The 23586-nt window shown below is 49.9% G+C and overlaps 7 protein-coding genes across 7 annotated transcripts; 6 read left to right on the top strand and 1 right to left on the bottom strand.

Annotated features, from left to right (window-relative positions):
• Positions 1-51: 51 nt before the first annotated feature.
• Positions 52-1527, top strand: BKA67DRAFT_528943 (ankyrin repeat-containing domain protein; the record flags this gene model as incomplete). Its single annotated transcript, XM_046098994.1, has 1 exon — positions 52-1527. The coding sequence occupies one exon, from the start codon at positions 52-54 to the stop codon at positions 1525-1527; it is 1476 nt and encodes a 491-aa protein (XP_045950818.1).
• A 2000-nt stretch (positions 1528-3527) lies between these two features.
• On the top strand, positions 3528-5665 carry BKA67DRAFT_588812 (phosphatase 2C-like domain-containing protein). The gene has a single exon (XM_046104392.1). It carries the CDS (start codon positions 3787-3789, stop codon positions 5329-5331), a length of 1545 nt encoding a protein of 514 aa, XP_045950817.1. The 5' UTR covers positions 3528-3786; the 3' UTR covers positions 5332-5665.
• Positions 5666-6156: 491 nt separating this feature from the next.
• BKA67DRAFT_652015 (uncharacterized protein) lies at positions 6157-7519 on the top strand (the record flags this gene model as incomplete). Its single annotated transcript, XM_046106095.1, has 3 exons — positions 6157-6337; positions 6515-6603; positions 6643-7519. The coding sequence occupies 3 exons, from the start codon at positions 6157-6159 to the stop codon at positions 7219-7221; spliced, it is 849 nt and encodes a 282-aa protein (XP_045950816.1). The 3' UTR covers positions 7222-7519.
• A 53-nt stretch (positions 7520-7572) lies between these two features.
• Positions 7573-10915, bottom strand: BKA67DRAFT_588810 (helicase C-terminal domain-containing protein). The gene is made up of 4 exons (XM_046104391.1): positions 10551-10915; positions 10051-10503; positions 9296-10003; positions 7573-9237 (listed from the first exon to the last, which is right to left on the bottom strand). The coding sequence occupies exons 1-4, from the start codon at positions 10713-10715 to the stop codon at positions 7936-7938; spliced, it is 2628 nt and encodes an 875-aa protein (XP_045950815.1). The 5' UTR covers positions 10716-10915; the 3' UTR covers positions 7573-7935.
• A 715-nt stretch (positions 10916-11630) lies between these two features.
• On the top strand, positions 11631-12510 carry BKA67DRAFT_528713 (60S ribosomal protein L27a; the record flags this gene model as incomplete). The annotated part of the gene is made up of 3 exons (XM_046098975.1): positions 11631-11662; positions 12018-12216; positions 12292-12510. The coding sequence occupies 3 exons, from the start codon at positions 11631-11633 to the stop codon at positions 12508-12510; spliced, it is 450 nt and encodes a 149-aa protein (XP_045950814.1).
• Positions 12511-14834: 2324 nt separating this feature from the next.
• Positions 14835-19400, top strand: BKA67DRAFT_528796 (autophagy-related protein 26; the record flags this gene model as incomplete). Its single annotated transcript, XM_046098984.1, has 4 exons — positions 14835-15642; positions 15695-15792; positions 15841-19026; positions 19077-19400. The coding sequence occupies 4 exons, from the start codon at positions 14835-14837 to the stop codon at positions 19398-19400; spliced, it is 4416 nt and encodes a 1471-aa protein (XP_045950813.1).
• A 2568-nt stretch (positions 19401-21968) lies between these two features.
• On the top strand, positions 21969-23424 carry BKA67DRAFT_588800 (uncharacterized protein). Its single transcript, XM_046104390.1, has one exon. It carries the CDS (start codon positions 22236-22238, stop codon positions 23130-23132), a length of 897 nt encoding a protein of 298 aa, XP_045950812.1. The 5' UTR covers positions 21969-22235; the 3' UTR covers positions 23133-23424.
• Positions 23425-23586: the final 162 nt, after the last annotated feature.

The raw sequence follows: 23586 nt of genomic DNA, 5'->3' as shown, positions 1-23586 counted from the left end.
ACAAGCAGCCTGATAACAGATTTACTACGGGAAAGAGGACAACAACTCGTCATGTCAAGATCGCTAATTGAATACCTTATTGACTCGGTAAACATAGCATCCAACATCCTAGAATTTCTTTGTCAGGCATTTTGTGAACATATCGAGGTTGAAGAGAGATCGCCTCCAAAGCTTACTCTTAGTACCACAAAAGCTCTAGATGGTCAGATACCTCCATCAGTCTCCTCCGGTGGAACCCAGTCCAGCAATCTCACGTATCGCTCGTCGTCATTGATTTGGGCTGCTAAGCGTGGCTACCACGTCATTGTTAAGCAACTGCTTAATGAAAGTGCCAATGTCGACATAGCAGACATTGATGGTTCGACATCACTGATGTGGGCAGCACGCGAGGGCCATAGTCAAGTTGTAGAACTTTTCCTTGAAAGAGGAGCCAAAATCGAAGCCTACGACAATGCTGGACTAACGGCTCTAATGTGGGCAGCACGCAAGGGCCATGGTCAAGTTGTAGAACTTTTCCTTGAAAGAGGAGCCAAAATCGAAGCCTGCGATCATGCTGGACTAACGGCTCTAATATGGGCAGCACGCGAGGGCCATGGTCAAGCTATAGAACGTTTCCTTGAAAGAGGAGCCAAAATCGAAGCCTGCGATCATGCTGGACTAACGGCTCTAATATGGGCAGTACGCGAGGGCCATGGTCAAGCTATAGAACTTTTTCTTGAAAGAGGAGCCAAAATCGAAGCCTGCGATCATGCTGGACTAACGGCTCTAATATGGGCAGCACGCAAGGGCCGTGGTCAAGTTATATACTTTTTTCTTGAAAGAGGAGCCAAAATCGAAGCCTACGACAATGCTGGACTAACGGCTCTAAGGTGGGCAGCACGCAAGGGCCATTGTCAAGTTGTAAAACTTTTCCTTGAAAGAGGAGCCAAAATCGAAGTTTACGACAATGCTGGACTAACGGCTCTAATGTGGGCAGCACGCAAGGGCCATTGTCAAGTTGTAGAACTTTTCCTTGAAAGAGGAGCCAAAATCGAAGCCTGCGATCATGCTGGACTAACGGCTCTAATATGGGCAGCACGCAAGGGCCATTGTCAAGTTGTAGAACTTTTCCTTGAAAGAGGAGCCAAAATCGAAGCCTGCGATCATGCTGGACTAACGGCTCTAATATGGGCAGCACGCAAGGGCCATTGTCAAGTTGTAGAACTTTTCCTTGAAAGAGGAGCCGAAATCGAAGCCTGCGATCATGCTGGACTAACGGCTCTAATATGGGCAGCACGCGAGGGCCATGGTCAAGCCATATACTCTTTCTTCAAAGGAGGAGCCAAAATCGAAGCCTACGACAATGCTGGACTAACGGGTTTAATGTGGGCAACACGCAAGGGCCATAGTCAAGTTACAGAACTTTTCCTTAAAAGAGGAGCCAAAATCGAAGCCTACGACAATGGTAGACTAATGGCTCTAATGTGGGCAGCACGCGAGGACCATGGCAGGTGGGTGACACAAGAATTGGCGCACTGGCCACTATAACCTCTCAACTGTGCGCCAATTCTTGTGTCACCTACCTGCATGGTCAAGCTATATACCCTTTCCTCAAAAGAGGAGCCAAAATCGAAGCCTACGATAATGCTGGGCTAACGGCTTCAATGTGGGTAGCTCTTGGGGGACGCGGGGTGGCTGAAAGAGTGTTGCGTACTTTCCAGGGATGGAAATTTGGGTGGTAGTAGAGCAATCAATATGCTTATTTACCACCCAAGTAGTCTAATTCCTCCGGACCGCTTCACATCCACCGAACCTCGCCCTCGCAACCTCTAATAGTCATCCAACGCCCTTCTAACTCGTCTCGCAATCTCTTCGCCTGGTGGTGGACCTGCCAGCAACCGTGGCCCTGGTACCCAGAGGTCTGATCCAAGGAACCGAGTTGGCGCCTTGAACACTCTCCTAGATAGCCTCGAACTCGGTGCAAAGCTACCTCCCATAACCACGGCTCTGGGCTTCTCGATGCTGGGTGGAGAGAGGAGAGTGGCGGCAGCTTCACGGGCTTCGGTGGGGGAAGTGTAGATTTTTTTTTGTAATGTGGCTATCGGGGAACAGACATTAAAGTGAAGACTAGGTGATTCGGACCTTTGTACTCTGTACTCGAGCTTCAACATTTCGACGCAAGCTTATACGAGAGCTGGGAGCTTACCACAGAGCAGAACAGGGATTAGGGTTAGGGCGGTCATGGTAGGCACCTTCAATGCCAGGTTCAATTGGGAAGTGTGGTTTCTGACATTTACTGATAAACTTTATTCGAATGTTATAGCTCTACATATATGTATTCGTATCTCTTATATCTTGGGCAGTTTGGACGAGTAAATTTTCACACTATAGGATGACCAGTGGCGTCGCGACTCGGTACTATGCCAACCTGATCCCGGCTTTAGCGCGCCCAATATACTTAGCAACATATCAAAAGCCCTCGAGTCGTATCATGTTAGCGACATTCAAGGCCTGAAGGTCGACGTTGTGCGTTGGATATCTGAGAGACACCGCCGCGCTCTGGAATTTTGACATGATCTTTGGGCCAATCACCCCCTTCACATCCTGCGACTCGTCATTGACCGACAGCGCCCATAGCGCGCATGCAGCAAATCTGGCAGAGTCTGGGCTTGAAATACCTTCCAAGAGAAGAGGAGGAATTAGCCGGCAAGAAGCGAGCCAATCCCTGAAGCGTTCATTGAACAATAATGTCACAAAATGTGGAATTTTTCCCTAGACTACTCTACTCCTATGACAGCGTAAGTTTCCTCTGTCCCTCGGGCCAATTGAGAGGAAATCGGAAACAGTTGACATTTGGATGCAGCTACAAAGGCCGAGGTGGCGAAATCAGTCAAAGAGCTTCAGAGGTAGAGTTTATGATTCCCCAAACAAGTATTTACCTTTAAGAAGCCAATGCTAGATGTCGAATAATCATTTATTGTATGATGCATGGCATGTTTAATGAATTTCGAAGAAGATCGTTTTGAAAGGCTTGAAGAGATGGGTCTGTTGTATAGCGATTCGATGTTGGTGCCTCGATGACACCTTAGCGTAGCGGCACTAAAAAACTGAACCCCACTCTATGAAGCAAGTTGTAACGGAGCTGACGGACGCGAATTCCAGCATCATCCACTTAGGTTAATCAGCTGGGTTTTCGTGGACCTTGACAAATGATCGTAAATGCCAGGGATGACTTTTCTGTCAACATGAAGCCCCCGGATATTGACTTCATCCGATCGTTTTGAACAGCTCAACTCTCGTGCCTCAGATTTCAATTGATGTATCGTTTTTGTGTCTAGAAAAAGCCGAGACATTTCGAGTCTTAGACATGGCTGCCTTCTGCCTCAAAGCATACTCCGCATGGACGAGGTTGTAATCATTGCTTTTGCAACATAAGCCTTGGATGGAGGCTATGCTGTTAGATAACCAAGCTAGGAGTCCAGGGCTCTGCGGGGACCTTGTCCATAAGCTGATCCACCAAATTTAGCGCTCTCCAAAGTTCCAAGTTACTGGAATCGGAAACTCAATCACAAAACTTTTGGACCATAAAACCCGTGTCAGATCAGACAATCGTCCCAAGTATCGAATGGTCTATTGTTCTAGTTGATTGTTATTCGAATTTTTGAATGGGACTTCGTCTCCGTGGAATCTATTGTATCTACATAAGCGCCTCTAAGCCTTATGAAACACTGAACACTTTGTGCACCACGTTCTATAACATTTACCAAGTTTCAACGCTTCCTTGACAGCCCATATCCACTTATTGAAATGGCTAAGGTTAGAGAGATATTGCAGCTCTCGACGAGCGCAAAAACAATCCAGTCGCGCTTGGTACATGGCTCCACTTCCTGCTGCCCCCATCGCGCACGACTGACTACCATGCCAAGGACTCACGCGTCGCTTATAGCAAGGACCAGGAGGTGCTATAGCGGCTCCGCAAACAACCACGCACCCACTAACAGATCACATCTAATTTGGCTCTACTGCACGGTCGCATTTGGCTCGGGTGTCGCTGGTAGCGTCCTCTTACTCTCGAGGCAGAGGATTGCAGGGGGACCTATTGCAGATCATGCTGCAGAACTCGCCCCGGAAACATTGAGCGATACAATCACGAGACGTCTCAGCTCACAAGCCCGCATCTATACCGACAAGTCAGGTCCAGTCGCGGCTTGTCACCTGACTAAAATTGCGTCAAACAGTCCTTGCGAGGACTACTGTGTCCGCGGGCAGCTTGAATCGTCTGAGGGGCTGTTGGAGCAGCCCTGGTCTGCTTGGGCGGTATATGACGGCCACGTAGGCTCGCAAACGGCAGCACTCCTGACGAAAGTACTGTTTCCCGTTGTTGGGGACGCTCTTAGTCACTTGCCTCATCACAGCACGGATGAAACCGTGGAGAGAACTATCAAAGAAGCATTCGTAGCTCTGGATGACGACATTGTCAAAGGTGCCGCAAAAGCCGCGCTCAGTAATGCTGCGCCTTATCATGAGCGCATGGGAAAACTCACACCGGCCTACGCCGGCTCGTGCGCCCTTCTTTCTTTTCTGGATCCGCGGACTTGGACGCTTAGGGTTGCTTGTGTAGGCGACTCTCGAGCTGTCCTTGGGTCACAAGACGCCGGTGGCAACTGGACCGCGACGGCTCTCTCAATCGACCAGACCGGAAGTAATGAGGTCGAGATAGCGAGGATCAATGCCGAACATCCGGGCGAAGGCGATATCGCTAAGGATGGCCGTATCCTAGGAATCATGGTCTCACGGGCTTTTGGAGACGGTCGATGGAAGTGGGACGCTGAGACGCAGGAGGAGATCAAGAATAAGTACGATGGTTTCAAACCGTTGGCGCCGGAAAAGTACGCGGTCACGACGCCACCATACCTTACCGCCGAGCCGGTGGTTACGACAACGAAACTTGATAAGGAGCGCTCTTCGTTTCTCATCATGGCAAGCGACGGTTTTTGGGACCGCGTCTCAAACGAACAAGCTGTGAACCTAGTTTCTTGTTGGCTTGATTCTCGCGACGTTAACGGCAAGCTGAACAACCAGCAGTTCGGTACATCTGTCACCCCCCAACCACAACACGAAAGATTCCAGATGGCAAAGCACCGCCAGGGTGAGCCGGGCTTCCTATTCAGCCGGGAGCGTAGCACTTTGCAAGACGAGAACGCCGCGGTGCATCTTGCGAGAAATGCGCTCGGTGGTAATTTCCAGGAAATGGTTGCGGCAAACTTGCTGGTCGATTCCCCGTTTTCAAGATACGTGAGAGATGACATTACTATACAAGTGATTTTCTTTGATCCGAAGAAGCGCTCTTAGGCCTGATTGCAACAATTGTAAGAGAAAATTGGATGCAAGACGTATTTTAAATCATAGCTCTACAATATCTTGCAACGATTAATGCGACCATGCCCCAAGTCATCTCCGCCTGTTACTTCAGAAATTTTGGCTTTGCGAGTTATGGGATGCCAGAACAGCTACGCTGAGGCGGCGGACGATAGCATCGTGGCTGAATGGCGCTTTAGAAAGCATTGTGTTTCTGTCATTGTATTTCCGACGACCTTGAGTTATCCGAATCCCTGGTATAATGCGGATTGCTACGGAAGATATTCACTTCGCTTCGCACTAGCCATAGAAATGATTGCGAAGGTGTGGACAATTGTATCACACATATGCTAAGCTCTAATAAAAGTTGAATACATTAAACAGCCACACCTATTTTAGCTTTCTCTATTTGTTATCCTTAATAAGCCTGTCGAATTTACCCGCTAGGTCATGGTAGGGATGCCACCGAATTGCCGCGTTCTTTGCTGCATTGAGAGTCACAATCAGGACGGTGCCTTTGATATGAAATCTCCTGTGTGGACTTCTTGAACGACAGAATATTTGGTTAGTTTGACCCTTCAGACAAAGGCAATGTATTACGAAACAACGAGACCTGCCAGTCGTGTCGATAAGACCAGAAAGAGATATGGCAGGAGAAAGCCAACAAAAACATTGTTGAATATCAGGACAGAGTATTGAGTATAAATAGGTCTAAAATTCAATCCCCACGCCAAGCGAAATATGCATCCCGAATACTTTTCAGTGCAATGCTCAATGCGAATTTAGTAAACTTTCGTTAGCTTTGCTTGAACGCCTAAAATGTCCGGACTTTCACAACTTCCCAATGAGGTCTTGTATATCATGTTGCAATTGTTAGCAAACCCACATGATGTTTGGAGGCTATCTAAGACGTGCGGATCACTTCGAAAACCACTGTCTTTGGAAGACATCGCGAGACTGGACGTCCGACGCCACCGTGATAACGCGCTTCCCAACATTAGTATTCCATTTGAATGTCAAGAAACCCCCATTATCAACCGAGCCCACCGCTCACGAGCCTCGTTAAAAGTGATCAAGCCCATAATCAACGTATTCACCTTGTTGTTTCCTACTTCACTCAACGACCACTAAGGCAGGCTGCAGAACAACATATACCCACTCTATGACGTCTACACAGGCAGCGACATGCGGGTGATCCAGTATCTACTGAAGAAGGGCCATAGAGTCGACATCCAAAGCGTATACAGGGCTGCATGGCCAGCATATGTAAGTTTAGTCGACGCATTGCTGATCGCCACAAACAAGGGGCTAATCGATGTTGTCCGGCTTCTTTTGGATGCCGGGCATCCTGTGAGCGAGGACCATATGGAGTGCGCTATCGCGCGCAATAGCGCCGATATCCTCGAAATGCTGATACAGGTTTATAGGATAAGGGTAGCTATTGACGCTATTGCACTGCCCTTGGCTATTGTAAATGGGTTGACTTATGCGTGCGACGTGCGGCAATGCGATGGGATCAATATGGTCATCGACACGATCCTGGCGCACATGAACGCAGACCTAGAGTTACACATCCCGATCTTCAACTCGACAGAGGAGGGCGCTGATGTGAATGCCGGGTCCTATCTCCCGCACCTCACCTATCGCGCCATGAAATTCGGATTTTTCCATAACGCACTGTATCTCTTCCGACAGTGGGAACAATTCAACCCGCCCGGCCAGCCCTTGCCCGAGTCCGAGCTCAGAGAAGTCGCCCGTCGCGCCCTCGAGGAGAACCATCTCGACCCCGTCCGGGCGATTCACCCCACCCACACCTCCGACCTCATCCGGGCAGACTGCATCATGGCTAATACTTTGCAGACTAAGGTCCACATCGGCGGCTAATCCTTGATCTCCATCGCTGTGGCTGCTGCCAATTCCCAACCGCATATCCTGACCACGACGTTACCCTACCTCCTCCGCTCCGGCTGCCAACCTGGCGCCAGTCAATTGTCTGATGCTTTGCTGGTCGATGATCCAGTCCCCTACATTAATCTGCTCGTGGCGCACGGTGCCGGCGAGAGCGAACGTTTCGTGGTGGACGGTCAAGTTTCGTCGGCACTCAAAGCTGCGATATTCCAACGACGTGGTGAGGTCTTGTTTCGGCTAATACATCACGGAGCTAAGCTTGCGAACCACATGGGCAGAGATACTTTGATGTACCTACAGAGCTGGTGTGTCGGTACGTTGGGAAACACGAGGTGGATCTGGGCGCCGGAAGCGGCGAGTTTGATCGAAGAGGCGAGGAACGGCAGGCTAAGTGATGTGGGCATCTTCTCTTCTGTCGCTCTGGCTAAGTACACTCGGCAGTTGACCACGGTGTTCTCTTTAACGCTGGGGCTCATGAGATATGGCGCATATGGCAAAGGGGAGTTGACTTTGATGTATATAAGTTGTTTTCCACAGGCAGTGATTATAGACAAGTTCGGTCCACCCTCATATTGGAAGAACCAGTAATTTTGTCATGGCAGTGAGAAGTGGCAGTCCTGAATCCACGAACATATAAATTCTGACCATAGGAGCAACGACCACGGAGAAATCCGTGACGTATCATAATCCCTAACTCTTCTTGCTTCTGAAAAAGCTCCCGAGCTTTCCCATCAATTGCCCTAGGCCACCCTTCTCGCTACCATCCACCATGCCACCCTGTATCCAACCGGGAAGCTTTCGCCTGATCCTCTCCGTCCCAAACCTGCGATCCACAAGCACGATGGCCGCATAGTCACCCTTGTGTCTGATAGCACGGCCAATGCTCTGATTAACCGCGCGCATGCACGCGCTCTCATAGAAATCTCTCGATGTTTGCTTCGCAGTCGCGGCCGCTTCTGTCTTATTCCGAGCGGGGTCACCTGCCAATAGACGGTTTATGGTCGTGGATTCGATATACTCAATCCTCGCTTTCCAGTCTGGTGAATTGATATTGGGATAAGGGAGACCCACGATGATGACGCAGCGGCCGAGACGATCGGAGAAATTGATGCCTTCGCTCATTTTCCCACCGATGACACTAAGGAGCAGGGCACCTGTGCCATTGCCATTGGAGTTGGGCTTCGACGGATCACCTAGGATGGCTTCGCTGTACTTTGCGAGGACCTCGTCACTTGAGCCACCTTTGGACTCTCTGAAGAGTGCTTTCTTGGCTTGCAGCCTTGCCCAGATAGACTCTTGCTTGACGGACCCAGTAGTAGACGACATTTCGCTCCATGTGGCGACGACCTCATCTAGATACCCGTAGCTGGGAAAGAACACGACCATGCCGTCTGGTACAACACTGCACATGTTGAGAATTGCAATCCCTAACTCTCGAACCATGGTCTTGTCGCTACGTTTTTGAAAACTGAACTCAAAATCCAAAGGTCCCGGTCGAGGAGCAGCCAGAGTCCAAACGCAGAGATTCGAGGCGGGAATAACATGCCCACAGCTTAGTGTCGTGATTTTATCTAGCGGAAGGTCTGGAAAGAGATGCGCAGTGTAATCCTCAAATGGAGACATCGTGCCTCCAGCTAGAATGACAGCTCGCGCACTAGAAGCGACGGACGAGAAGGCATGCGTTGGAGACAGCAGAAGGTAGGAAAGCTTTATATCGGGCCGTGGGGAACTCATATCCTTCTGAAAGAAAATCCGCCCTTCCGAGCCGAGGTTCGTGAGCGACACAAGGAAAGACACGAGGTCGTGCAGGACGGGCGTTGATGACACAACGCCGGCGGTCTGTGCAGTTTGCTCCTCAACATGCGCAGCGTACCCCTCGATTTTGTAAGCCAGTTTCGATTCTTGAATGTATTGGATCAACTTATATAAATTGATCTGATCGATGGCTTTTGTCTGTAACAGGGCATTCGGGTCAACAATACCGTGGTCATTCTGCAGTGACTCGGGGGTTAGTTTCTCACGACGCTTAGTTCCAGACACAGGTACTGACCTTTAATTGTGACGCTCCGGTTAACCACTCGCTCAAACCATCAATAACTCTTGCCACCTGGGCAACCATGACCCTATTCTCGCCCTTGAGCTTTTTGCCAAATCTTTTAACGTACCCTCCCAGCATCTGCCTGCCACGCTTCAAGTCACTGAGGCTGATTTCGGAGGCATAAACATTGGCGACCGCATCCATGATGTTGTGCGCTTCGTCAACGATAACGACGCTGCCCTTCAGATCGATTCCAAGCGCCTCTCTTGCTGTCTGTTGGAGCAGCAAGGGATAAGGCAAGGTGATGATCTCAGCCTCGGGAAGTGCGGTTCTGGAAGCATAATAGGGACATACTGCCAACTTCTTGCCAAGATCAAAAAGGTCCTCAATGTCGGGCAACGATGCTAGAGCACTGTCACGGAATTGATGCGTCTGGCTGATGTTATTTGCATTTGGCACAAAGTGGCATTTGCTATCAGATTTGGATTGTTGCAAATCTTTGCATCTATCGTTAATTGCAGCAAGACTGCCAAGTCTTGAGACTGATGGGTTGATGCACAGACGCTGACGTGAAGATAATGGTATATGCTTGATAGTCTCGCCTTCGGACTGGTTCTCGCCCGAAAGTAGGTCTTCTGGCACAGATGGCGGGAACTTTGGCCTTCGCAGCTCGTTTATGAACTGGGTAAGCTGCGAATGAGTTCGGGATGTATAGTAGATCTGCAATCTGTTAGCGGACTGACTCATCTTCACAGAGGGACACGAACCTTCAGAGGCTCTTCTATGCGATCTTCTTCGTCGCCATCCTGCTTGAGTTGCCCCATGCCCAGCTTCTCCATCAGTGTCCTCGTTTCCTTGCTAAAGCTTTGAGCCTCGCCATCTTGCTGCATACCCGGATCCTCCCGATCAATGAGAAGCCATTCAGTATCGTCTTTGTCATTTGACGGGTTGTGCTTTGAGTTCGAGTCATCAACACGTCTCCTCTTGCTGCCACGTGCTTCCAGTGATCTCTCCTTAGTCCGTATACGCTTGAGCCTTGCCTCGCGCTCTTCCCACTGCTGAACTACCTGTTCTCGCTTCCTCTTCAGCATTTGCTCAATGATCCAATCGGGCTCATCTTTGAACGCCCTGGCTGTATCTTCTACCGAGGCTTCAAAAATGGACTTCTTGTGGTGGCGAAGCCATGTCAGAGCTGCGCAAATGAGAGAGAGCGATTTGCCCTGAAAGCTGTCAGGAAACACAATAATTCTTTGATCTGGCAACTCACTGTGCCCGTCGGGCTTTCCAAAATGCCTATTTGGCCGTCGCCTTGTTCCAGAATATCGTAGACAGCTTTCATGAACTGTTGCTGCACATCATATGGTGTGTAGGGGTGGTTGAAATCAATCTTTCGTATGCCGCTGGCGACATCATCGACCGCTTCTTGTACCATTTGGACGATATGCTAGTTTGGCTTGCTGAGGACTGGAACACCATGTACATGCACGAGTATATGGCATATTGTACGTGACTTTGAGTGGTTCAGCAATTTGATGTTCTGAATACTATGGACATGCTGGAATGCGGCTAGGAATATGGTTGGTGGATGTGCACAAGCTAACCATTATGCAGGCAAAGAGGTAGTCAAATTGTCACCTAACCTAGACTAGTTGGGGAAAACATCAACAAGAAGCATAACGTGCAGCCTGCATGCTTATAGCTTTTCAATTGTGGTGGAAGCTGATGGCCGCAGTGAATACCTTGCTCTTTCAATATCGCATGAAGAATAGCAAAAGCAGAGATTGTACAAGAATAAGCGTCAAAGAACTTGCAGGTTGGATTAGTCTTTGGCAGCAATCTTTTATCTACATCGTAGAAATTTGCGTGAATAATACAAGAAAAAAAACTCCGCGCATATCATTTCAATCCAGACTGTCTCCCAGATGCAATCAACTGGCCTACTGATTGCATGCTAGTTGGGACCCTGTTCTGCATGTACCGCTCCTCCATGTGATAGCGATCAACAGATCATTCTACACAAGCCGAGAGTCGAGCAAGTCCAATTGAATGGCCAGATATCAGGCTAGTCTAATGGCAATCAGCTTGTGGCGTGGCAGGCTGACCTAACTTGATAAACAGCTGAGAGGCTGTGGCTGTGTGGCCAGTGCTGAACAACCGCCTCAAGTGAGCTTTTTATTGGGTCAAGCCACACCACAATTTTGCTAGGGCTGCAAAACCCTCCTGACTTTTGGGTGGGGCACTGACTCTAGCTCCATCACACTCTGGAACTTTTCACCTTCGCGAACTCTTGTCGGGAAGCGTAGCGAGAACACCATACTAACCAACAGGCAAGTCATCAACCGCCAACATGCCTACCCGATTCTCCAAGACCAGAAAGCAGTAAGTTTCTCCAGATCGCAATTGCACAGACGCTTCGAATGTTTCTTGTCGCCGGGTTTCTCCTCAATTTTCTATCGCACCGCCATATCAATGTCAATATCCAAACGCAGCAGCAGACTTTTCTTGGGCCCGCACGGCATCAATCAAACAAGCAAGAGGAGGAAGCTACTAGGCACAACCATCATTCTGCATTGAACAGGACGCCCAGCTACGGCAGCAGCAATTCAAAAATTCGTCAGGCTACTGCACGACGACTGCGGTGGACCATTCCAAGAAACCTTGCGACATGCCGACCCTTTTGTCCCACTCAGCGCTATCACTGCTCGGTCATTCGCTAACGTACATGTGTCTTTAGCCGTGGTCACGTCTCGGCCGGTCACGGTCGTGTCGGAAAGCACAGAAAGCATCCCGGTGGTCGTGGTATGGCCGGTGGTCAGCACCACCACCGAACCAACATCGATAAGTACCATCCTGGTTACTTCGGTAAGGTTGGTATGCGATACTTCCACAAGCAACAAAACCACTTCTGGAAGCCCATTGTCAACCTCGACAAGGTATGTCCTAACCATTCTCTCCTTTCCACATTCTAAGTCAAGTCGATACGGTGACTAACCTTTGACCCACCACAGCTCTGGTCGCTCGTCCCCGCTGAGACCCGTGAGGCCTACATCAAGGGCGAGAAGAAGGACACCGTTCCCGTCATCGATCTCCTCCCCCTCGGTTACTCCAAGGTTCTCGGAAAGGGTCGTCTCCCCGAGGTTCCTCTCGTCGTCCGTGCCCGCTGGGTCAGCAAGCTCGCCGAGAAGAAGATCACTGAGGCTGGTGGTGTCGTCGAGATCGTCGCATAAGCGCGCTATTACCACGACTGGACACAGGGAATATACAAAAACCGGATACCTTGATGATGGCTTGGGGCAGGCTGTACTCAGGTCTCCTGCATATACCATACAGCAGGCAGCACAAGGTTCCTACGCTCAAGGCTTCTTTCGAGCATGGCATGGCATGAACGGTTTCTACGAAAAGGAGTTTCATGAATAAAACTTGCTTTGAACCCCCCCACCAACACTTGTCGGCCTTTAGCGTGCCGGTAAATCAAGTGCGAGCGCAATCCTTTGGTTGCGCTCTGTCGGATCTTCCATGACGAAGATCTGGTTTTCCCCTCCGTGACCTAGGAGCTGCCTATCATGGCTGGTATCCGCCCTATGGCGCCACGGCTTGCGAGCTCTTTCACCACATGATCATGTCCCCCAACTCGAGACACGCTATTTTGCACGGCTTTGCTCTATGTGATTTTGCCTAATGTCTGATGACGCTAGCCACCACCTTCAACCCCGGAGAATTGACTGATCTGGTCGTGCACACCTTGAACGGCTCCGGTTGGAACGCCCACCCGAAGTTGCAAATAGGCATAAAGATAACAGCAATTTGTATGGTCTTTGGCGTCTTTTGATAGAGTCCCATTTGGTATATTAATCAAGCGAATCGCATTTACGCCCGTGTGCTTGCTGCGGAACCAAGCCTTATTCCACTGCACCTTGGTTTATAGAAGGTGAACCACTTGACCGGACAGATCGTCTTGAGCATGACATTTTGGAAATGTTATCTTGAAATTGTAGGCCATCTTGCCTCGATTCAAGCGAACACAGTCTTATTTTGGTACGCAACACTGTCACCCGATGTTTGTCGGTCTACGCGCGTGTTCAATGTGCTCTCACAGCGGCATATGTCCACTTGAGCACTTGTCACTCTTTCAAGGTTAGATTCTTTGGCTCTGCAGTTCACATGGTCGGCCTGTATCTGCCCGTTCCTTGACCTCCACTGACTGTTATTGTATAACCGCTGGCCTTCGACAAGGACCGTCATCGTCATACGATACCAAGCCTCATAATCTTGCGAGCTTACTTGTTGCATTTCAATGTTTAGACGGGACGAGAGATTCAGTTCATCTATCTATATGTGCCTTGTACTACATAGCAAGTTGACAACACTGTCAAGTTGGACGGCTTAATCCGTAAATCTGTGGATAATCAATATTCATTTGTGGCAATATGTGGTCAATGCATTCGTCGAGGGTCTCCATGCTACAGTATATACGGCTACAACGACCTGCTACATGCAAGGGAATTGTATACTGTGACGTAGTCCACGATAAGAACAGGTGGAAGAAGGACTTTTTCCGAGCAAAGGACAATGGAAACTTGTTATAACCCTTCCAGGGCATATGTTTACGGAACGAGGCTCTGAGGTCAGCTTTCTCGAAACGGCGGACACGGCTCAAGTTATGTTACAACCGGGGATTGCAGTCTGCATGTGACAATGTGACAAAGTGGTGAGCGACACCAGACATTCCACAGCCACAGCAGCAGACAAAAAAAGAAGACCCCCCGGGGAAACCTTGTTACAGGGGCTATCTAGCGCCTCGTCCCGCCCGTTCAGTGGAACCAGTGATTGACTCCAGCGTCGAGCCCACCAGACTAGCGTCGCGTCATCCGACTTCAATCATCCACATTGACGCTCAACAGACCCCCATCCGATAAGGTCAAGGTCACCGGTCTGTAGTACTCCAGCTGTAAGTAGAGTTGTCGATAATCAGCCTCATGTTCCCTTGCCTTGCTCATGCCCTCTCCCTGTTCCTCCCTACCGAAGCGACTGACCTAGACTAGATTGTTCTGCATTAGACTTGATGACATATACGTATACATACACGTGCACGTTGCCATGCACCTTACTGTCCAGTCCGACAAGCTCATTGCCTAATGTGGTCAACCCGACACCGAATCTGGTCATCCGCATCCTTCCTCTCCATCCTCAGTTGACTTTGCCCTGGCCTGCCCGGACGCATCGCATTCCGCTCCCTCAAACCCCCATCCTAATTGCGCAAGCTACCCATGGTGCCTGTTTGACATAGTCATCGATATGCGACTCACAGTCACTTGAAATCCGACCATCTGCACACCTCAAGTGCACTGAACCTGGACCGGGCCGCACACACACAGCGAGGCTTCGCTGGCTCCACTGCAGGCCCCCGGTGCTGCCTACGCCCGCAGTATCACATCACAGATCCGGACAAGTTGGGCCTGACAGCGCTTTGAACGGAACCACAAGTCGAGCGCGACACAGCCAAGGTCCACTTCCTGGGTCTGCCTGGCAGATAACTGCTCTATACGACGCCATGGCTCCGACACCACCTGATATCCCTCCTTCCAGCGAGGAAGCCACCAGAAGACGAGTGAGCAAGAAGCTTCACAAGAAACGCAGGGAAGAACACCGACCGACCATGGAACTGCCTGACCGGTTAAAAGAGACGGGCGACGAGGCCGACGAGGATGTAGTGCCTCAACAAGGCGGCCAGATGTTCATGAACATGAACCAATCCATCTTTGGCCTGATTGCTGCCGCCGGCTCTACTGTCGACTTCAACGATCGCTTTGAGGAACAGTCGAGTGACGAAGACGACACCGACCACCAGAAACATCCCCTTGGGAGGACCAGAGGAAAAGAGATGGAGAAGGCAAAGGAGCCACAAGATGTGTCCAAGTCGCAAACACTGAAGAAGAGCTCGTCGGACAAGACGGAAAAGAAACACCGACGCCGGATATCTGCTCAACTGCTGCAATCTCTACCTACACTGCCCCGACTTTCCAGCAAGTCCAGATCCAAATCTTCCAAACTCAAATCGTCTCCACACTCTGCCAATACCTCTGACCTGGCAGGGTCTCCATCGTACAATGACGGCTCCTTAGATCCCAAGTCGCCTGATATCGATATTACAGCAGCCGACCGCCGGGGAAGTGCGGCGCCCGTCATGAGCATGATGCTCGAAGCCCGTGCCGAGATGGCTGCTAGGCCCAGCTTTGACCTGGAAAGATTGTCAGTCGACCTACGAAGAGGCGGCGATGCGGCAGATAATGGCGACACTGAGCTTGCCCTGCGGCTGAAGGAGATCTTCGAGTTCGACCACCCCGAAAAGGTGTTGGAAGGTACATTGACTTGCCTCTGCCACACAACAGACACGACGCTGACCTGGTGTAGAATACCCTTGTTGGCTTCTTCAGAGTGTACTTCTCCAGGGTTATATGTACATCACTGCCAAACACATTTGTTTCTACGCATACCTACCAAAGAAAGCAGTAAGTACAGCCCAAGGCCTCTGTCAAGCATCCACTGACTCTCCCCAGCACGAAGTCGCCAAGTCAGGCTATCTGTCCAAGAGTGGAAAACGTAACCCAAAGTACAATCGCTATTGGTTCCGCCTCAAGGGCGATGTCCTAGGTTACTATCGCGACTCTTCGAACCTCTATTTTCCTAGTGGCCAGATTGACTTGCGATACGCTATAAAAGCGCACATTACGGACAGTGATAAGGAAAGCTTACATTTCTCCGTTGTTACTGACCACAGGACGTATCACTTCAAGGCCGACAGTGCTCCGAGTGCCAAGGAATGGGTAAAGAGTCTTCAGAGAGTCATTTTCCGTTCCCACAACGACGGTGACAGTGTCAAAATTTCCCTGCCGATCAGAAATGTTGTGGATATCGAAGAGACGCAAATGCTCGATTTTGCCGACACCATCAAAATCAGGGTCATTGACAACGAGGAGACGTTTGCCCTGGACGAGTACCTCTTCTCCTTCTTTGGATTTGGAAAAGAAGCTTGCAACGTGCTCAGGATTCTGGTGGAGGATACGAAAGACCAACAAGAGTTGGGGTCCAAACTCCATATTCCCCATCGACGAGGTAATCACGACGCGTCATCCAATCGAAGCTCGATAAGTGCTTCAAGGACCGAGGGTCCAGGCGGTGAATTGAGGCCACCCAAGCCTCGTGAAAACGTCAAAGCAACCCTGCCACCCATGTCTCCGGCTAGTCCAGGAGAGTCCAGTATTCGAGCCAGCGGCGAATTCAGCAGAAGCAGTTTCGACGCCTTCCGAGGCTTTGGTCGGAGAAGTCTTGACCTTGACAGTCTCACTCGTGGTAATTCACCACATCGAAGTTTTAGCAGTCGATCACACAGCAAAGCGAAAGATTACAGGACACAGGTGCCATCGGACAAGCACGCGTCATCGGAGTCATACGTGCAGTCCATCGACGATCCCAGTTTGTCTAATCTCGTGGCTTCCTCTAGTGAGGATCAAACCGGTAGTCAGATATTGAGGGACAGTCAAATTTTTCACAGACCTACGATATACCGGCGGTCAACCTCTAGGCCGCGGGTCAAACATCAGCATACCGAGCCAGACAGGCGACATGCTACGCGGCAGAACGACGCACTACAGCCACACCATCCCTATCATGCAGCAACAACTGGTCACATGGGAGATCTTGCTTCTGACCACGCAGTTCCACCGACTCCCACGCTGCAGAACTTGGCTAAAATGGGGTCTTATCCCCTCCAGAGGGCGGGCTACTTTGCCGGCTACCTCAACCAGACGAGCCGGAAGATGGGCAACCTGTTAGCTACTGAGTCCATGGGATACGTCGAGAAGGTCTCTGGAATGTGGAAGGGCGGCCGCAAACATTATCCTGACCCGGATGCCCCTAAGACAGACGAGGAGTTAGAGGATGACGGTGAAGATGAGGACGACATCGACGGCAAATTGGCAACGACAATGCAACGATTTCGAGATCACTTTGCCTTGCCTGAGTCTGAGAAACTCCGTGCAACATACTTTGGTTATATGATTCGGGTGTTGCCGCTCTATGGCAAGATCTACATCAGCGATCGAAACTTCTGCTTCCGCAGCCTGTTACCCGGCACTCGTACCAAGCTCATTTTACCTATCAAGGATATTGAGACCGTCCACAAGGAGAAGGGCTTCCGATTCGGCTATTCTGGTCTTGTTCTTGTTGTTCGTGGTCATGAAGAACTCTTTTTCGAGTTTGGCCAGAATGAGGTAAGGGATGACTGTAGTGTCACTATGATCAAGTACCTCGAGAAGATGCGATATCTTCGAGAATCTCAATATCTCGAGAAAGAAGAACAAGAGCAGGTGGATGACGCTATTGCGGAAAGAGATGCGCTGAATGAGGCACGTCTGAAAGAGAACACAGACCATGAGGTCAAGATGCCAAAAGAGGTTTCGATCCTTGGTGACTCATCACCTACAATATTATTTGACGACCCAAAGTCATCTTTTCTTAACTTCAAACCGGCGCAGTCATTAAAGATCACCTGCTTAACTATCGGTTCGAGAGGCGATGTCCAGCCGTACATTGCACTATGCAAGGGCCTCATGGCCGATGGCCATCGGCCACGCATCGCAACACACGCTGAGTTCAAAGACTGGATTGAGGGTCATGGTATTGAGTTTGCCCCGGTTGCTGGTGATCCAGGTGAGCTTATGCGTCTCTGCATTGAGAACGGCACTTTTAGCTTTGCATTCCTGAAGGAGGCAAACACCACGTTTCGATCTTGGCTGGATGATCTTCTGGTTTCAGCTTACGACGGCGTCAAGGGAAGCGACGTGTTGATCGAGTCACCATCTGCTATGGCCGGCATTCATGTGGCTGAAGCTCTTCAAATACCTTACTTCCGCGCCTTCACCATGCCTTGGACTCGTACTCGTGCTTACCCCCATGCCTTCATCATGCCGAACAACAAGATGGGCGGCGCCTACAATTACATGACCTACGTCATGTTCGATACCGTGTTTTGGAAAGCCATGGCTGGACAAGTAAACAAGTGGAGGAAAGTCACACTTGGGCTGCCTCCAACGAACCTTGAGAAGCTCGGACAGAATAAAGTGCCTTTCATGTATAATTTCTCCCCATCTGTGGTGGCGCCACCATTGGACTACTCCGATTGGATTCGGGTCACGGGCTACTGGTTCCTGGACGAAGGAACCGAATACGTGCCTCCTAATGATCTGCGCGAGTTCATTGAGCAGGCACGGAAAGACGAGAAGAAGCTTGTCTACGTAGGCTTTGGGTCAATCGTCGTTTCGGACCCGGCCAAGATGACACAAGATGTTATTGATGCCGTGCTCAAAGCCGATGTACGATGTGTGCTCTCGAAAGGATGGTCCGACCGAATGGGTGGCCAATCCAGTATTCCAGAGCCTGAGCTGCCACCTGAGATCTTCCGAATCAAGTCAGCGCCGCACGACTGGTTGTTCGCCCAGATGGACGCAGCAGCGCATCACGGTGGATCAGGTACAACTGGTGCTAGCTTGAGGGCCGGTATACCCACGATCATCAGACCTTTCTTCGGTGATCAGTTCTTCTACGGGGCGAGAGTGGAGGACCTCGGTGTCGGCATCTGCCTCAAGAAGTGGGGTGTTAGCTCGTTTGCAAGAGCATTATGGGAAGCGTGCAACAGTGACCGGATCATCGTCAAAGCCAGAGTCCTTGGCGAGGCAATCCGAAAAGTTCGTTACATATATCTCTTTCCATGAACAATTTGCTAATGAATGAACAGGAGAACGGTGTAGATACGGCAATTCAATCACTCTACCGTGATCTCGAGTATGCACGCTCTCTCGTGGTAGCCAAGGCCGGCAAGCACCAAGCCGCTAAGCACGGTAAGCAAGATGCTGCAGCGAGCGACGATGAAGACGAAGAGGAGAGTTGGACCTTCGTTGGCTCCGGTGACGACTTTGACCCCGAGCTTGTAGTCAAGAAGTCAGCGTTGGCGGATGCGGAGCATCAGCTTGTATTTGGCAAGGGCAAAGGGACTTCCTTGGGAAGCAAGGTGCTCGGCTCCTTCACGGCGGGTAATGTGGCCACGCCTGGCAGTTTTTAGGAGGACACCTGCACGGTGGCTTAGAGAGCAGGCAAGACGGCCAAACTTAGTGTGGTGCCAGAGGAGGGGAGCAATCCGGACGATGAGATGAGGCACGAAGATATGACTGAACGACAGGAAACAGTTGGGAGGCCGAGGAGTCGACAGTCTTGGAATGGGACTTGGTTGGCTTTCATCATGGTCTAGGAGAGTTCAGACCGCCGGTTTCGTTGCAGGTCATGATGGACGGTTCCTTGGCTTCGGCGTCGGCGTAGGCACACCCACATTGGGTTCGCGTTCGAATTGGTCTGCACCGTTTGGCCACAGGACGATCGATCCTCAACCGATGGGTGGCACGATATCACGCCTGGTATGCACGTGGGTGATGGTTTATGGCCGGGGGTTTGGTGAAATTTCGAATTTGACTTGGGCGATGGCATTCAGCACAGTATCACGAAACCTAGAGTCGTTTAGACCACCTATTGGTGTTTGCATAGATCGCGAGCATAGATTTTAGTATGGATGGTCTTGTTCTAGTTATCTTGATCATACAGGTAGATGACGCACAATAATGTTTCTTGGTACTCTTTGGGTGTAATCTCAAGGGGCATGTCTTAAGGTAAGATTAGTCTAGTTTAATGCCCATCTATAATATGATGAGATGTATTTCATTCATGCCGCTATGCGATCAGTTGGGCTCGTATGTTATAGAGTTTTTCAAAGTTTATAAGCGAAAGGGCCAGATGTTATCCTCCCGGCGTCGTATAATGAAGCTCTACATGCCGTTCTACTTAGGTTCGCGCATGGCACATCCCAACACTATGCGCGACAGACGTCGCACCTCGCCCCGGTCCCCCTTTCTTACTTCTTTTCTTTTCTTCTTCTTCTTTTTAGTCGTGATTTCTCTTTAGCCGACAGCTGATGTTTGGAAACTAGTAGGCAGAGCGGTCCCCAGTGAACCTCATGCCACTCCCGGCTTTATTCCATGCCGAAAGTTCAGTGAAGCGCTCAGAGGTCTGGCGCCCGGTCGCAAAACACCTCTTGGGGAAGGCGAACCCGTATGCTTTCAGTCAGAAATCGCAGGACGCCTCCCCGAGCACAGGGCGCAGCCAAAACATCTGATACAGTTGATGCATGAACTCCGGCTTGGAGGTGGGATTCTTCAACATCGAGGGTCTATCTCACTTGCATCACTGAGAGAATTGCTGATATCTCCTTATGTTGCGTGTCCGGACTTGTTTCCTATGTATGATTATAGCTCGTGAGCAAAGGGTCCATTGTGGCTGGACCTGGCGTCCGGCACACCTTCTTATTTGGATGACGCCTTTGTTTTAGCTAAAGCCGAGTTTAGTCGCAGCCTGACAATAGCAGAGCTTGAGATATCTTTCGAGTCAATATGGTTGAGTATGCGAGGTAAGATCGCCACAATATAAGACAACATGAAAAGTTCAAGGTACGAGCTGTGGCGTATATTGACCGCTCCGCGATGACGCTGTAAGATACCTTAATTCATGGGTAAGGCTGGGGTTACTATAGACGGTAACGTATATCGGTTTGAGTACATCATGTCTTGTATATCCGTATGTAACCGCGTTGAGTTGTGATCTGCTCAAATGCATGGCGTTGTGATAAATGCCTAGGAAACATTTTGTGCCGCCAGTTTGGCATTAGGGCTGTGTTGCGCAATCCAACATCACGAGCACAGCCTTGTGGGTGGTGGGTGCTTGTGATGCCTAGCATGTAGATAAAGCACAATTTGGAGATGACCGGCAAGGTAATTATAGCTTCTGTGTCTTGGGGATATGCACGAGAGCAATGCGTTGAGGGTTATATCACAAGCTGATCATGTGAGTTCCCACGAAATCATACAGGCTAGGTGCTATGCTCTACACATGAAGGATAATATGAAAAGTCGTGAATATTGAGTCATTTTGAAATAAGAATATTTGAGCATGCAGGAAGTTTAAAGATCAGAAGCGTGGCAATTCCTTCAAGTTGGCAGTATTGTGTTTACTACTGATTGATTTAGGGTGACTTGTGTGTAATCACCGTAGTCAGGCCGCCATGTGCTTTTCAGAAAGGACCAAAGATCTGGCAACAGCGCCTTCGCACAGTTCAGGGTCTGTTCCGGGAGCATTTCGAAGGACACAGCCAGGGACTAATGCTCCGTCCTCCACAAAATGGTTGGTTTTCGTGACATACTTCAGGGTGACGAACGCCATAATTGGCCAGCAGACGCAATTCGGGCGAAACGATATAGCACTTTCGAACTGATAGCATGTTCCCGCAGCATCAATCCCAACGGAGACAGGCGTACCGGCAGAAAGAACAAGTTTCAAAAGAACACAAGTCAGTCACAATATCCGGCATTGGATCGATATCTACAAGATTGCAAGTTCTGCTCTTGATGGTCATGGCTCTGCTAGACATTCGTGCGCAAAAGAATACTTGTGCCATATGGCATTATTTCCAGTGTCTTGTTGCAGACCCACACGAGAGCATCCGATAACCACCGATAGAGTGCTGTTCTGGGCTATATTTGCGAGTATATAACCCAGGGCAGTGCAAGAACCGGTACGGACCCTGGTTAGCCTAGCATAATACGGGACATCTCCACAGTTTCGCGGCAGACTCGAGGTTGCATTGGCTTGGCGAAATGACGTTTGTCAAATCTGAATGTAATCATCAGTAAAGTTTTTAATTGCCTCCCTGAGTTGTGCTCAAAGTGTTGAGATCTGCTGCCTTTGCAAACTTCCGTGAAGGTCTATTTACTGCTTATAGTTGTCGGCAAGTTTCGCATTATTTGCATCTCATTGATATCAACTTGATCAGAGATATGCGCGTTGATGATCCGCAATGAGTTCTTCGCTCGTGTGGCTGCCACCCAAACGATACGATTCCATCAAATCAATATGGCAAGATCAGTATATCTGGTCCCCGTTGCCGGTGGACAACTCCATCCCCTTGGACCAGACCTCTTTCCTCGACATCAGCAAGGATGACGCTGAGGTAGCTCGCTCGAGATCCAATACGTTGAGGTCACGGGCAAGTACCGGCTGCATCAGACAAGTGCAGGACGGAGAGGAAGCTCAAGACCTTGTTGCACGAGCACAGCCTTACAGCGAGGAAGAAATATCATACGCTGAGGCCATACCATGCAAAGACAATCCAAGGCGGCATGGCGTCAAAGGTACTCCATCGACCATAGCACCACGGCCAAGTGCTCTGAGCTCCAATAGGTTGCGTAGCTTCCATTTGCCAGGACGCATCCAAGCTGAACGTGTATCACCAAAAGCAGAGTCACGGCCAGGGGAACAGGGGCATAAAGTTAGTCCGCTTCAGGAAATTGTCGTAGCTGACGAGAAGCCGAGTCAAATACTTGATCCGCCCATCGCGCCAATCGTTGGACGTGCGCAATCGACGGTTGGATTACCTTCGATGCACCATGAGTATCATTTCATAACCCTGGGCAACGCTGTTGAGCAGCCCGCTGAAGAGACCCGGCAAGGCACTCAAGCGCAGCAGCGTCGGCCGCTTCCAAAAATGAGAGAGCCACAATACAAATCAGCAGGCAAGGAACAATCCAAAGTACGGACCGTTACCAAGCCATCGAATGATAGTCTGCGCCGGAAGCCCTCACAACGGACAAGTCAATCAAAGCGGACTAGTCTCAGGTTGAGTCTGAATCTCGACGTTGAGGTACAGCTGAAAGTCAGCCTGTATGGCGACTTGACGTTGACGCTTCTCAATTGAAGCCCGCGCAAAAGCCAAGACGCGGGAAGGATAGGAGGGCATTGTCAACGTTGTAAGACTTTACTTACCAGAGGCTTCCCGATCATTAAGCGCAACTATAAAGAGAACAAGATTCGGTCTGAGACTGTGCCTCGGAGATATTAGACAGGGCAGATCTCCTGGTATCATGTCGCTTGTGATCGACCGGTTTTATTGTGTGCAACATTGCTCGCTTCCCGTTTGAGCCATGTACCGTTTCGGTTAATTTCGAGGTAGTTCTCACCGCCATCAGTAGAAGACCACTGGAAATTAAATGTACACGCATAAACCTTTGTAAGCGCTATCTGCATTTGTCGCTTTCGTAAGCATTTTGGATGTCCAGTCCAGTGGATATCTAGTCAAGAATTACTGAAAACGGCAAGCGAGCGATTCCGCCTTCTCTAAGCTAGCGTCTAATTCGGGGTAGTGAATCACC

This window comes from Truncatella angustata, assembly GCF_020726525.1.
Source record: "Truncatella angustata strain MPI-SDFR-AT-0073 chromosome Unknown BKA67scaffold_15, whole genome shotgun sequence".
Classification (NCBI taxonomy): Eukaryota; Fungi; Ascomycota; class Sordariomycetes; order Amphisphaeriales; family Sporocadaceae; genus Truncatella; species Truncatella angustata.
This window is presented reverse-complemented; position numbering and strand designations above follow the sequence as displayed.

Coding starts and splice junctions, on each gene's coding strand:
- BKA67DRAFT_588810 (XM_046104391.1), bottom strand. CDS start 10,715: ATGGTACAAGAAGCGGTCGATGATGTCGCCAGCGGCATACGAAAGATT. Junction 10,004..10,050: donor GCATAGAAGAGCCTCTGAAG/GTTCGTGTCCCT, acceptor AACAGATTGCAG/ATCTACTATACATCCCGAAC. Junction 9,238..9,295: donor CCGGAGCGTCACAATTAAAG/GTCAGTACCTGT, acceptor GAGTCACTGCAG/AATGACCACGGTATTGTTGA.
- BKA67DRAFT_588812 (XM_046104392.1), top strand. CDS start 3,787: ATGGCTAAGGTTAGAGAGATATTGCAGCTCTCGACGAGCGCAAAAACA.
- BKA67DRAFT_588800 (XM_046104390.1), top strand. CDS start 22,236: ATGAGTTCTTCGCTCGTGTGGCTGCCACCCAAACGATACGATTCCATC.